Here is a 15,386-nt window from a genome sequence, read left to right as displayed (position 1 = left end):
AACGAGCGTGGGTTTGGGAGTCAGAGGTTGTGGGTTCTAATCCCGGCTCTGCCACTTGTCAGCTGTGTGACCTTGGACAAATCATTTAACTTTTCTGTGCCTCAGTTACCTCATCTGTAAAATGGGGATTAAGACTGTGAGCCCCACCTGGGACAACCTGATAACCTTGCATCTCTCCCAGCACATAGTAAGTGCTTAACAAATGCCATCATTATTATTAATATTGTAGTCTCCCAAGTACTTAGTGTTGTGCTCTGAACCCATTAAATGTTCACTAAATACCACTGATTGGTTGCTGCCAAGGATACAGACATGTGATGGAGGCTCTTGAGGGGTTGGTGGGGGTGAGCTTTGAGGAAACCAATCCTGTGACTATCAAAACCTCAGTCTGTCCAGATCCTTCAGAGTTTCCACTTCACCACCCTCCCAGAATGGGTGTCTTGTTGGTCACAGAGGACTCAAGGCATCATTCTGTCAAGAAAAACATTTCCTCCTACTCACATGTCAACCCCGCCGGACTCCATCCCCGATCCAGCATGTCACCATTTCATGGTCTCATTGCCATGAACTTGGAAGCGCTTTACTTTACAAAAGAGTAAAATCAGAATCACCCAACAAGGCTGCAAATTTGGCAATTCTGAGTTTGGAAATGCCAGCCACAATTGGCATGCGCCCAGGCTGCGGACGGCTCACATCTTGTGATCCTTTCTGAGACACGGGGATTGCCAAAGCCTCCCTCATTGTGTCAGGCTTTGCACAATTGTTCCCATTCAAACCTCCCTGGCCCCTCCAACCCCTGGCCACTGGCATGGGATTTCAACACACCTGAAAGGAGGGTGGTACAGGCACAGATATAAAAGAGGCAGGAGAGGTTGGATGGGCAGTCTTTGTCTGGAGGACTCAGAGACTCAAGGTCAAGATGAGGTCTGCAGGACTTTGGGCAGGTGAGTTGATTGCAAGGGAAAGGGAGGAAGCAGGGGTGGGAGCATGGAGGCGGAGAGAGGCTGAGAGGCCAAGAATGTGGGGGGCCTCTGGCAGGTGAGTTACAGGAGGGCACCAAGGCAGGCCCGTGGGTCACTTTCGACCCTGGGGCAATCCCAAGGCACTCCTGCTCAGAGCGGTTGGGGCTCAGACTAACCTAGAGTTCAGTGCTCCCCAGGCTCTGGTCCCAGCTTTGTTGGGCACAGGAGAGAGAATACAAGTTCAGCCGCTGGGGCTCTATGTTTTGGGATTGAATATCCAGGAATCAGTTGGATCTTGAGAATAAGTGATGGGATACATGGTGGCTGGGGGTTTCCCCACAAGACCCAGTTGTCAGGTTCAGCCCCGAGAAGTCAGAATGGGAGCTCCATGGGCCCACCTACCTCCGCTGTTCCTCTCCCCCCAACCCCAACCCTTGTGCTGGGCCCCTGGTCCCAGCAGCAGCTACTTTCCTGGAGAACCCCTGGGTAGGGCCGGTGATGATCAATTGATTGCACAGCATTATTATTATTATACTAACTCATCCCTCTCCCCACTCTCTTAGGTGTGGCCATCCTGCTGCTGGTTCAGTGCAGTAAGTACATGTTTCCCTCCCCCACTGCTTTCAGCTGACCCAGAGTCTTCCTCTCTGATAGATTTCCAAGCACTTTTTAATTTATAAATGTAAATAGTAGCAGGATGTTGGGTCCTTTCTTCTAAGGTACTTTCTTATCTCTTTCATCTCACTGGACACCTCTAGTAAAGGAGAGGCAGGTAGGAGTGAAGGACTAATGGAACCTAGAGAATTAAATGGGAAACAGCATGACTAGTGGAAAGAGAATGGGCCTGGGAGTCAGAAGACCTGGATTCTAATCCTGACTCCACTACTCACTTGTTTTGTGACCTTGGGTAAATCACTTAACTTCTCTGCCTCACTTCCCTCATCTGCAAAATGGGGGCTCAATACTTCTCTCCCCTCTTTAAGCTGTGAGACCCATGTGGGACTTGATTTTCTTGTTTCTGTCCCCGCACTTAGTACAGTACTTGGCACATGGTTAGTGCTTCTTAATACCACAGTTGTTGTTTATTACTATAAATTATTGTTATCTTTACTATCATTACTATTTTCATTCCTCTCCTCCAGTTTTCTCCATGACCCCCTCCAATCTGGCTTCTGTACCCTGCACTCTACAGAAATCACCCTCACAAAGGTCACCAGTGATTTCTTGCCAAATTCAGTGGCCTTTACTCCGTCCTAATCCTCCTCGACCTTTCAGCTGCCTCTGACACTGTCGACCACCCCCTCCTGGACACATTATCCAACCTCCGTTTCACTGACACTGTCCTCTCCTGATTTTCATCTTATCTCTCTGGCTGCTCATTCTCAGTCTCTTTCTTGGACTCCTTCTCTGCCTCCCGCCCCCTAACGTGGGGGTCCTTCAAGGTTCAGTTCTGTGTCCCCTTCTATTCTCCATCTACACACACTCCCTTGGAGTACTCATTCGCTCCCATGGCTTCAACTACAACCTCTATGCAGATGATTTCCAAATCTACATCACCAGTCCTGATCTCTCTCCCTCTTTGCAGTCTTGCATTTCCTCCTGCTTCAAGACATCTCTATTTGGATGTCTGCCCATCACCTCAAGTTTTAAGATGTCCAAACAGAACTCCTTATCTTCTGACTCAAACCCTATCCTCTTCAGACTTTCCCAGCACTGTAGAAGGCCCCATCATCCTTCCTGTCTCACGAGCCCAATAACCTTGGCGTTATTCTTGACTCCTCTCTCTTTCGACCTACATATTCAATCCATAACTAAATCCTATCAGTTCCACCTTCACAACATCACTAAAATCTGCCCTTTCTTCTCCATCCAAACAGCTACCGCATTAATTCAATCACTCACCCTATCCCGCCTGGAATACTACATCAACCTCCTTGCTGACTTCTCAGCCTCCTGTCTCTCCCCACTCCAGTCCATACTCCATTCTGCTGCCTGGATAAATTTTTCTACAAAAAAGGTTCAGGACATAGTCCATCCACCTCTGCATCATACAAAAACTCCTTAGAATTGGCTTTAAAGCACTCGATAACTTTGCCCCCTCCTACCTTCACCTCACTACTCTCCTATTACAACATAGCCCGCACACTTCGCTCCTCTAATGCTAACCTTCTAATCTATCTCGCCGCTGACCCCTTGCCCACTTCTTGCCTCTGGCCTGGAATGCCCTCCTCCTCAAATCTGACAATTACTCTATCCCGCTTCCAAGCCTTTTGGAAGACACATCTCCTCCAAGAGACCTTCCCTGATTAAGCACTCCTTTCCTCTTCTCCCACCCTCTTCTACGTCATCCTGTCTTGCCCCCTTACTTCATTCCCCCTCCCAGCCCCACAGCACTTATGTACATATCTGTAATTTATTTATATTAATATCCATCTCGCCCTCCAGCTGTAAGCTCGTTATGGGCAGGGAATGTATCTGTTTATTGTTGGACTGTGCTCTCCCAAGCGCTTAGTACAGTGCTTGGCACACAGTAAGCACTCAATAACTATGTTCGAATGAATGAATGAATGAATAATTCCTGCCTGTGTTTTCTGTCCCAGCGCTTAGTCATTTTTTTTCTGAAAAAAATGGTATCTGTTAAGTGCTTACTATGTATCAAGCACTCTTCTAAGAGCTGGGGTACATACAAGTTAATCAGGTAAGATTCATTCATTCAAGTATTTATTGAGCGCTTACTATGTGCAGAGCACTGTACTAAGCGCTTGGAATGAACAAGTTGGCAACAGATAGAGACAGTCCCTGCCGTTTGACGGGCTCACGGTCTAATCGGGGGAGACGGACAGACCAGAACAATGGCAATAGAGTCGAGGGGAAGAACATCTTGTAAAAACAATGGCAACTAAATAGAATCGAGGCGATGTACATTTCATTAACAAAATAAATAGGGTAATGAAAATATATACAGTTGAGCGGGCGAGTACAGTGCTGTGGGGATGGGAAGGGAAAGGGGGAGGAGCAGAGGGAGATGGGGGGGGAAAAGAGGGTTAAGCTGCGGAGAGGTGAAGGGGGGGCGGTAGAGGGAGAAGAGGAACTCAGTCTGGGAAGGCCTCTTGGAGGAGGTGAGTTTTAAGTAGGGTTTTGAAGAGGGGAAGAGAATCAGTTTGGCGGAGGTGAGGAGAGAGGGCGTTCCGGGACCACGGGAAGACGTGGCCCGGGGGTCGACGGCGGGATAGGCGAGACCGAGGGACGGCGAGGAGGTGGGCGGTGGAGGAGCGTGCCGGATGGGCGGTAGAACGAGAGAAGGGAGAAGAGGTAGGAATGGGCAAGGTGATGTAGAGCCTTGAAGCCTAGAGTGAGGAGTTTTTGTTTGGAGCAGAGGTTGATAGGCAACCACTGGAGTTGTTTAAGAAGGGGAGTGACATGCCCAGATCGTTTCTGCGGGAAGATGAGCCGGGCAGCGGAGTGAAGAATAGACCAGAGCGGGGCGAGAGAGGAGGAAGGGAGATCGGAGAGAAGGCTGACACAGTAGAGAAGCAGCGTGGCTCAGTGGAAAGAGCGCGGGCTTTGGAGTCAGAGGTCATGGGTTCAAATCCCGGCTCGGCCATTTGTCAGCTGTGTGACTTTGGGCAAGTCACTTAACTTCTCGGTGCCTCAGTTACCTCATCTGTAAAATGGGGATTAAGACTGTGAGCCCCAAGTGGGACAACCTGATTCCCTGTGTCTACCCCAGCGCTTAGAACAGTGCTCGGCACATAGTAAGCGCTTAACAAATACCAACATTATTATTATTATTATTATTAGTCTAGCCGGGATATAACGAGAGCCCGTAGCAGTAAGGTAGCCGTTTGGGTGGAGAGGAAAGGGCGGATCTTGGCGATATTGTAAAGGTGAAACTGGCAGGTCTCGGTAACGGATCGGATGCGTGGGGTGAACGAGAGAGACGAGTCAAGGATGACACCGAGATTGAGGGCCCAAGAGACGGGAAGGATGGTCGTGCCATCCACAGTGATAGGGAAGTCTGGGAGAGGACCGGGCTTGGGAGGGAAGATGAGGAGCTCAGTCTTGCTCATGTTGAGTTTTAGGTGGCGGGCCGACATCCAGGTGGAGACGTCCCGGAGGCAGGAGGAGATGCGACCCTGAAGGGAGGGGGAGAGGACAGGGGCGGAGATGTAGATCTGCGTGTCATCTGCGTAGAGATGGTAGTCAAAGCCGTGAGAGCGGATGAGTTCACCGAGGGAGTGAGTGTAAACGGAGAACAGAAGAGGGCCAAGAACTGACCCTTGAGGAACTCCAACAGTTATAGGATGGGAGGGGGAGGAGGCGCCAGCGAAGGAGACCGAGAATGACCGGCCAGAGAGGTAAGAGGAGAACCAGGAGAGGACGGAGTCCGTGAAGCCAAGGTGAGATAAGGTATGGAGGAGGAGGGGATGGTCGACAGTGTCAAAGGCAGCAGAGAGGTCAAGGAGGATCAGAATGAAGTAGGAGCCATTGGATTTGGCAAGAAGGAGGTCACGGGTGACCTTAGAGAGAGCAGTCTCTGTAGAGTGGAGGGGACGGAAGCCAGATCGGAGAGGGTCCAGGAGAGAATGGGAGTTAAGGAATTCTAAGCAGCGATTGTAGACGACTCGTTCTAGGATTTTGGAAAGGAAGGGTAGTAGGGAGATAGGGCGATAACTGGAGGGGGAAGTGGGGTCGAGAGTGGGTTTTTTTAGGATGGGGGAGACGTGGGCATGTTTGAAGGCAGAGGGGAAGGAGCCTTTGGAGATTGAGTGGTTAAAAATAGAAGTTAAGGAAGGGAGGAGGGCAGGGGCGATGGTTCCCTGGTCCACAGGGGGCTCACAGTCAAAGTATTGAATCTCCATTTTACAGATGAGGAAACTGAGGCACAGAGAATTTAAGTAACTTCCCAAGTTCATACAGCAGGGAAGTGGCAGAGCCTGGTTTTGAATCCAGAGGAGTCCTCTGACTCCTAGGTTCATCTCCACCCAGTAAGTGCTAATAAATAGCATCACTTCTACTGTTCCTCTGTGGGCTCCCAATCTAAGCAGGAGGGAGAACAGGGACTGAATCTTAATTTAACAGATGAAGAAATTGAAGCTCAGAGAAGTTAAGTGACTGCCCAAGATTTCTCAGCCCTCAAGTGGCCTAACTGGGATTAGAAACCAGGTTTCCTAATTCCCAGGCACGGCATTCTTCCGCTACACAACAGGTTCTGTATTAGGGTAATTGGGAGGACCAGAAGGAAGGGGATTTGATAGATACCATTAAATAATAACAATCAACACTCATGCTTGTTACCTTTCAAAGCCATTAACATTCACTGGCATATTTTAACAGTATTTGTAAACGCTAGTCTCCCTTAAAAGTCACAACCTTTGATCTCTAGCATCTTTCAACACTCAGATAAGTCTCCTCCCTGACACTCTGCTTCCTTCTCCTGCCTTCTTCTCTGTATGTCCTCTCCCACTGAGTCCACAGACTGTTTCAGGAAATTGCAGGGTGGACATGGTTCACTCTGCCCTCACCCATATCTTCCTCCCCCGACCCCCTGTTTCCCTGCCAACCCAGGTGCTGCTACCAAGCTAGTTTGCTACTTCACCAATTGGTCTCAGTACCGGCCGGGCGCGGGTCGCTTCCTCCCTGAGCATGTCGACCCAGGTCTGTGCACCCACCTCATCTACGCCTTCGCCAACATGAACAACAACCAGCTGACCACCTACGAATGGAACGATGAGACGCTCTACAAGTCCTTCAACGGGCTGAAAAGCAAGTGAGTGACCAACCACAGGGGACCCCTAGGATGGACATCACCTTGAGGGCACTGCTGGCACAGATATGGTAGCTGGGAAAGCTCCATGGCCACCAGACAGAGGAGAGAGAGTGAGAAGAGAATTCTAAGTGAGGCACACAACAGAGGTGATGGTACAGCGGCAATTAATTGCTTTTATGACACTTTACCTTTAAAGCTCATTGTCCTGGGGCATCTCCTCTGCTCAGTTAAACACAAATGCAAATTTCTGCCCCAATCTCATACCTAATGCACCTGTTTGCAATTTACTGAGCACGATTAGGGATAGTTAGCAAGGAATGGCTGCCCCTGCCTCTTCTCCTTCCCATTCTGAAGCTGGTGAACAGTGTCCATCGACTCATCAGCGTATGTGGATCCCCATTCCGATCTGCCCACCCCCACTGTTAATACATTATGGACGGTTACAGAAGCAAGAGAAGACAACTCTACCAACTCTTCAGTAGTCTCCTAAGCACTTAATACAGTGCTCTGCCCACAGCTTGGGCTCAGTAAGTACCACTGATTGATGGACTGATTGATTTTGATTCTGCCCTCTGAGAGCAGGTCTTCTAGACAAGTCATATGAGGCAGTAACACATGCTCAGCTCTCTAAACTGGTCAGGTTGAACAAAGAGGTTTCCCTAGTAGGGAGCAAGGATCAGCAGAGGGACAGGGGAAGGTCAGGGGCGTCTCTCTGGAGCAGAGTCCAAGCTCATATATCCTAGGGGAAAGATAAGGAAAGGATAAGATAAGGATAGAAGGGAAGGAAAACCACTGGATTTGGTGAAGCCTAAAGCCGGGATTCTCCTTGAAACTAGGAGCAAATCAAGTGGGGGAAATAAAATGATAATGATTATGGCATTTAAGCACATACTATCTGTCAAGAACTGTGCTAAACAGTGGGGTTTAAACAAGACATTCAGATCAGATGTAGTCCCTGTCCCACATGGGGCTCAGTCTAGAGGAGAGGGAGAACAGGCATTAAGTTGCTATTTTACAGATGAAGAAACTGAGGCCAGGAGATGTTGTGTCACTTACCCCTGTTCACACAGCTGGCAAGTGGCAGAGCCAGGGTTAGACTTCAGGTCTGTGTTTTTACCACTAGGCATTGCTGTTTCTCAGCTTCAGAATGGAAGGGACGGGCAGCAATTCCTTGCTAATGATCCCTAATCAGGTTCAGTAAATTGCAAACAGGTGCATTAAGTATGGGATTTGGGCAGAAATTTGTATTTGCACTTAACTGAGCATAGGAGATGTCCCAGGACAATGAACTTTAGAGGAAGCGTGTCACAAGAGCTATTAATTGCCTCTGAACCATCACCTCTGAACCACCACTCAAGTGTGCCTCACTTGGAATTCTCTTCTCACTCTCTCCCCAAACACTTCCCAAATCTCCCCCCTCTTCCAGGAACTCTTTCCAGACTTCCCCAAATGGTTCTCATTTCTGCCTCGATGCCAGTAATTCCTTTTCTACCTTCCCAATTATTGCCTAGGTGTCTACAAGTCTATGACATGTCTAACTTTAGTATCTTCCCCCAGGTCAATAATGGGGAAGGGAGTGGGTGGGTCTATAAAGAGTTTTGAGATCTAGGGAGCAAGATGCCAGAGGAAAATTGAGGGTGAGGCCCTGATCTCATTTCTCTGCCCCCATGGTGTCTGGCCCGAAGCTGGGTTCTCAACCTGCACTCAGGACATGGCACTGTCAGAGCAACAGACTCTACTCCTTCCCCACCGCTGCTTTCATTTCTCCAGCATATAAGGCTCATCTGACTCATGATTATGCTAATTAACCCTCTGCCCCCACAGGAGGGACATTGGGAGGGTCATCTTTTGGGGGCCTGAGTGGGGGACACATCCTTTAACCCAGCCTCACTTGACCTTCCTCTTGACTTTCCTAGGAATCCCGAATTGAAGACCCTTCTGGCCATTGGAGGATGGAACTTTGGAACTCAGAAGTAAGTCCGGGGCTGGGGCCAGGGCTGGGGTATGGTCGGGAGTGAGGAAGAAGAGGAGAGAAGACTGTCTGAGCTGTCTAGGCACTGGCTAATAATGATGTTGGTATTTGTTAAGCGCTTACTATGTGCAGAGCACTGTTCTAAGCGCTGGGGGAGATACAGGTAATCAGGTCGTCCCCCGTGAGGCTCACAGTTAATCTCCATTTTACAGATGAGGTAACTGAGGTACAGAGAAGTGAAGTGACTTGGCCACAGTCACACAGCTGACAAGTGGCAGAGCAGGGTTTCAAACCCATGACCTCTGACTCCGAAGCCCAGGCTCTTTCTACTGAGTGACTGAAGCATGGGGTCGGGGGGGGCCTGGGACCTGGGCTGTGCTTGCCTCCTTACTTGGGATCAGCCCCTCTTCCTTGAGATTCAATTTCCCCTCTGAAAGGGTTCTGGAATGTATGAGCTAGGTAGCAGAAAGAAACATAAGGGTGATATTTAGGTCAATGGAATATGACAGACTCATCCAACTGCTTTCACCCACGAGGTTCCTCTGAGAACCTCGGTTTCCACCTTTCATTCTCATGTTGGCGCAGGCAGGTTCATTCTTCTACTGATCTTCTCACCCTGAGTCTTTTCCTCTCTTTGGTCTTCCCAAGCCGAGTGTCAGATAACCATCCTTGGTCCTTGCCCCAGAGGTGGAGATTGGTGAAGCTAATGCCAAGGGGACACCCCCATCTGGCCAAGGGAAGGGGGTTTCCCCAAACCCCTAGGCAGGTTGGGAGGGAGGCCAGGTCAGTTGTTGCCCCCTGCAAATGTCCTCCGCCCCCTCAGGTTCACCACCATGGTGTCCAGCGCCGCCAACCGCCAGACCTTCATCCAGTCATCCATCTCTTTTCTGCGTCAACACGGTTTTGATGGTCTGGACCTGGATTGGGAGTACCCGGGGAACAGAGGCAGCCCTCCTGAAGACAAAGCCCGCTTCACCACCCTGGTGCAGGTACAGCTGGGTGGCCGCAGCCCTCCCTGCCACACAAAGTGCCCAGTCCGGCCCCCTAGCTCAGCCCTTTCCAGGAACCAACCCGCAGGGACTAACTGGATTTAGCGGCTTTCAGAGAGAACCAGAATCTGGGCTTCAACGTGGCCCGACCTCCTGAGCGAACTGCCTCCCTATTACCATAATAATTCATATAAAGGCCACTGTCTCTTTGGGTCCACACTAATTTCTAGTGGAGCATTCAAACCTGAGTTTCCCTTTGTGGAGGGAGAGAATGGACCCAACAGGTACTGGGGTAGAAATTACGAGCCGTGCTCTAGAGTTGTTGTCATCCCACAATGCCTGCATTGGGTCTGGGGATTGTTCCCTCTAGGAACTGCTCAGTGCCTTTGAAGAAGAAGGGAAGTCAACCGGGAGAGACAGGCTCCTTCTGTCTGCTGCAGTGGCTGCAGGAAGAAGCAACATCGACGGTGGCTATGAAATTGATAAAATCTCCAAGTGAGTCTTTCGCAGGGGAGGGTGGGTGGCTGTAAGGGTGTGGGGACCAGCATGGCAGGGTGTTCTATTAGCCCTGGGTCAGAGGAGTGGGGGAAGGAACATTCCACACATCCAATCTCCCAGAAGGTATTCCCTCCACCCCTCTACCTCCAGGAATGACTGGACTTCTCCCAGGACAGACATATGACACCTGGAAGGATTCTCCACAACAGTGTTCCACAACCCCTTTGATCACCCCATTAACATCCTCCTCTCTCTCCCATTCTTCCCCTCCTCCTCCCCATTCCTAGACTGCAAGCTCCCGGAGGGAAGGGATTATGTTCACCAACTCTATTGCAGTCTTAGTACAGTGTCTGCATCCAGTAAGAACTAAATGAATACTATCGTTTGATTCCTCCCTCCGAATCCACTCTCCCTCATCCATCTCCCACAGGTACCTGGATTTCATCTGTCTCATGTCCTATGACTTCCACGGCACCTGGGATACTTCAACCGGCCACAACAGCCCCCTGTACAAGAGGAAGGAGGAGAGTGGATCTGCTGCCGAACTCACTGTTGTACGTGGGGGGATTCCCAGCCTGCCGACCCAGATAACAAGGGAACCGGGGTGAGGCAGGAAGGGAAGTGGGTGTGGATAGAAGTGGGGCCTGGAAATTCTCAAACAACTCTCCTAAAATGGGGGGAATAAAGAAGAGCGGGGTGAGGGTTAGACCACCCCCTTTTGCAGCTAGAATAACGGAGACCCAGAGAGGGTATGAAGCCCATTCCAGTCCACCCAGGATGTCAGTGATTGGTCAGAGATTAGAACCCGGCTTCCTTGCCATCTCACTCGGGCCTCCTGCCCATCCAGCCCACAGGGCTTGGGCAGCCCTCCCTGCCCCCTGACCTCTGCCCTGTCTTTCCTGCAGGATTTTGCCGCGAGGTATTGGGTCGAGAAGGGAACTCCAGCTAGCAAGCTGATCTTGGGTATGCCCACCTATGGCCGCAGCTTCACACTCGCATCCTCCAACACGGGCGTGGGTGCCCCAATCGCTGGGGGTGGGACTGCTGGCACCTACACCAGAGAGGGCGGCATGCTGAGCTACTACGAGGTAAGTTGGGGAGGAAGGGGCTCGGGGCTTAACCCAAGGACCGAACGGTCACCTTCCATGACCCAGGGCCCCATTGATGCTGAGGGCTGCTTCAAGCAAGAGTGACTGGCACTTGCAGCCCTGACCCATTCCCCCAGAAAAAGGATTTTCCTGCCAGGTAGCTACCCAGTCAGGTAGTCTGAGGCTCATGGGCTGACTCCACCTGGAGTAGACTGAGATCTCACATCAGCCCTGAATCTGCCCTGACCTCTCCAGGGCACAGCACCAGTCAATCAGCCATCAGTGTTCAGGGCAGACAGATCCATGGACTGCTGACGGGGGCTGGGGTCTGTGTGTTTGTGTGTGTGTATGTTAGAAAAAGGAATTGTCATCAACCCTGTATCAGCTCACAGCCTAATGGGGGTGGGGAAGGCAGGCTAGACACAGAGAAACAGGGCCAGTATCAGAAGAGCTCAGGGGAGTCCTTGGAGTGAGGATGGCTGGGCGGGGCAATCTGGGAAGGCTTCCTGGGGGAGGTGGGCTTAATCAGGGCCAGACGGGTCAGTCTTCCCTTAACCGGAGCCAGTCCTGGCTCCTGATCGGCTGATGCTGGCTGTCCAGCGGAGAAGTGAGTCCTCGCCATGATCCCCCCTGGCCTCAGAAGGCAGGAGTGGCTGCACTGCTCTGCTCTTTCAGGTCTGCGCCTGGCAAGGAGCCACCATCCACATGATTGAGGACCAGAAGGTTCCTTACGCGGTCCTGAACAACCAGTGGGTGGGTTTTGACAACGTCGAGAGTCTCACAACCAAGGTGAGCGCACGGACGGGTCTCCGCTCTACGGGTGATAGTGGAGAAGACGGGAGGGTGGGCTTTACAACTCTTGGTTGGCCCAAAGTGTGAGGGGGTGCCTCTCTGCTTCTGCTCCTGGTCATTTGTTTCTGGCTCTTCCTGGGGATCGGGGCTTGGGAGGAAGCGTACTCAGGAACAACCGTTAGGAAACCTAGGGGTTCAGGAGTGGAAATGGGTCTTGGACCTAGTTGTCTGGATTCCTGTTGCGGGGCTGGATCTGACAGGGAGCAGAGGCCGTCCAAGCAACTCCCTTCCTCCCTGAAGCCCAGGATCCTGGCTGGTCTGACCCACTCCCTCCCTCCAAAAGGGAAAACTGAGGACCAGAGTGGATGAGGACCTGTTTCAGCCCACCCCTTTCCCTCTTGCAGGTCCAGTACCTGAAGCAGCTGGGCCTGGGAGGTGCCATGGTGTGGGCCCTTGACTTGGATGACTTCGTGGGCTCCTTCTGCAACCAGGGCACATACCCACTCATCCGGGCACTGAGGAAGGAACTGGGTAAATAAGGGCCCAAGGATGGCTGGCAGAATCTGGCCAGCCCAGGGAAGATCCCTGTCTCGTCTTGAGGCACCCACTGGGGAATGTCGTTCACCCCAACTCCAATGTTGTCCATTCCCAACTCCATTCAAGACCAGGGGGTGGTGTCACAGACTCCCACAATCGCAATTACGTCCTCTCCCCTCCTGACTGGCAGTGTGGCTAACCCCGGGGTAGGGGTCCAACAAAGGCAATGCAACTGGACAGCTTCTCCAGGCACAGTGCGCCGGGGGGACCACCAATCCACCAAATGGGAAGAAATGAGCCAAACCTGCCCATTACCAGCTGACAGCACCTCAAGGAGCAGTAGTGTGGCCTAGTGGAAAGAGCACAGATCTGGGACTCAGAGAACCTGGGTTCTAATAACCATTCCGCCACTTATCTGCTATGTGACGTTGAGCAAGTCACTTAACTTCTCTGTGCCCCAGTTCCCTCATCTGCAAAATGGTGTTTTAACACCTGTTCACCCTCCGACTTAGACTGTGACCCCCATGTATATTGTATCTACCCCTGCACTTACAGTGCTTGATACATAGTAAGCACTTAACAAATGCCATGATTATTATTATTATGAAAACCGAGTGCCCTGGTGGAGGTTGTGGGGTAGCCCTGGGGGTGAGGAGGACTGAGGGGCCCTCGGGGGAAGGGGAACAGAAGCAGGCAAGACATTCTGGGGGCATCAAGCCCATTGTCCCCAGGCAGGTCTCCCACACAGAGTCCCTGGGAAGGTCTGTAATGGGTTTGGATATCCTGAAGGACCCAGCCAGGGTGGACTTTACTGAGCTGCTGCTCTGGACCGCTGGGGCAATGAAGTCCCCTCGGGCTACCTTGAGGCTCACAAGGATTTGTTTGGCCACTCCTCGAATGACCCCACCGCTGGACAAAAGGGATGAGGATGAGGAGAAACACACAGAAATGAGCTCAGGGGAGACAGCCTGGGTCCCTGATGCCCCAGATGATACACAGAACAGATAGCCTCATCACCGCCCACCAAGAGTGTCCGAATCGTTCCCACTGCACCCCTGCAGGACCCGGGACTCACTTACACACTCTCCCCACAGATCTTCCGGCACCACCTCCAATGCCCACCGAGGCCCCGAAGCCCACTGCTGGTCCCACCCAGGGGCCCACAGCCGGTCCACCGAACCCTGGGGAAGGCTTCTGTGCCGACAAAGCCGACGGCAACTACCCCAACCCCAGTGACAACACCAGCTTCTACATCTGTGCCCGAGGGCAGACGTTCGAGCAGAAGTGTCCACCCGGCCTGATCTACAGCACTGCCTGCTCCTGCTGCAACTGGCCCTGAGTCAGCCCTCGGGGGCTCCCCCCATCCCAAGAGCAGAGTAGAGCCTGGAGATTCAGCCCAGCCAGCGGATGAGCTGTTTTCTCTTTCCATCTCCAGTTCTCAGCTGGAAGATTTGCTCTTGACCACCTTCCCCTCCTCTCCAACCCACCCCTAGTCCTTGGCGCTCTGACTTTGGTCACAAAATAAATATTTTCTCCCTGAGTGATGCTGTTTATTTTCCCCAGCCTGTCGGGCTTCTCTCCAGAGATGCTTTAGTGGGTCGTGGGGACCAGGATTGTAAGATCGTAGGGTTCTGATCGATAAGCTCAGTTTTCTAGCATTCCACCCTCACACCCTGCTCTGCCCTGACTACCCATCAGCCAGATATAGGAGCCCAGCAGGTCACTGTGAGCAGAGGAGAAGCTCTCTGTCTGGCTGGAGGCACTGGCCTGGGGGATGCTTGGCCCTCATCCTGTCGGCACGGGGTTGGGGCACTATCCCACTTCTTTCAGGGGACTTCGGAGATTTTCACCTCTTCTTCTCCACTGCCCGGACCAACTGAAGTCAGGGAATCGAGGGGTAGGGTAGAGTGCTCACCTCAAGCTCAACATATCCCAAACCAAACTTTCCATCTTCATCCTCTCCTTCACCTAGCTTTCCCATTATAGAAGACACCGCCACCACCACTCTTTTTCCTGTCCAAGGCCTGCTACCCTGACAATAACTTGACTCCTCATTGACTCCTCCCTGTCTTTTAACCCACACATTCAGTCCTTGGCAAATCTTGCAAGATTTTCCTCCACAAGATTTCCAAGATCCAACCCACCCCTCTACCCAAACGACCATTTCACTGGTCATATTCCAGCTTGACTAATGCAGCGGTCTACTCGCAAATCTCCCTGCCTCCAGGCTCTCCTCTCTCCAGTCCATATTTCACTCTGCTGCACAGATCATTTGCCTAAAATGTCATTTTTCACACATCTCTTCATTCCTCAAAGACTTCTAATTGTTGCCCAGTCCACTTACTACAAGCAGAAACTCCTTATCATTCTCTTCAAGGCATTTATGCATCTCTTTCCCTTCTACTTATCCACTCTCTTCTCCCATTACATCCCAGCTCTCACTCTTCATTCCTCTCAAGCTAATTTATCACTGTGTCTCATTCTCCTGCTGCTGCTGACCTTTGGCTCAAACATAATAATTACTGTGGCATTTGTCGAGAGCCTACTGTGTGCCAAGCGCTGCACTTTGTGCTGGGTTAGATACATGATAATCAGGTCCCATATGGGGCTCACAATCTGAGTAGGAGGGAACACACATATTGAATCCCTGTTTTGCAAATGAGGGACAAAGAAGCAAAATGACTTTCCCGAGGTCACACAGTGAGTGGGTAAGTGGTGGAGTGGGAATTAGAACCCAGGTCCTGTGACTCTACTAGGCCAGGCGGGTTCACACCTTCC

General features: G+C 51.4%; 1 protein-coding gene across 1 annotated transcript; it reads left to right on the top strand.

Annotated features, from left to right (window-relative positions):
- The first annotated feature begins 787 nt into the window (after positions 1-787).
- CHIT1 (chitinase 1) lies at positions 788-14,148 on the top strand. Its single transcript, XM_029069364.2, has 11 exons — positions 788-944; positions 1,526-1,555; positions 6,531-6,732; positions 8,649-8,705; positions 9,528-9,693; positions 10,064-10,188; positions 10,622-10,745; positions 11,097-11,279; positions 11,955-12,068; positions 12,476-12,602; positions 13,703-14,148. Exons 1-11 carry the CDS (start codon positions 920-922, stop codon positions 13,945-13,947), a joined length of 1,398 nt encoding a protein of 465 aa, XP_028925197.1. The 5' UTR covers positions 788-919; the 3' UTR covers positions 13,948-14,148.
- The last annotated feature ends 1,238 nt before the right edge of the window (positions 14,149-15,386 follow it).

The sequence above is a fragment of the Ornithorhynchus anatinus genome, chromosome 7 (genome assembly GCF_004115215.2).
Source record: "Ornithorhynchus anatinus isolate Pmale09 chromosome 7, mOrnAna1.pri.v4, whole genome shotgun sequence".
Taxonomy (NCBI): domain Eukaryota; kingdom Metazoa; phylum Chordata; class Mammalia; order Monotremata; family Ornithorhynchidae; genus Ornithorhynchus; species Ornithorhynchus anatinus.
This window is presented reverse-complemented; position numbering and strand designations above follow the sequence as displayed.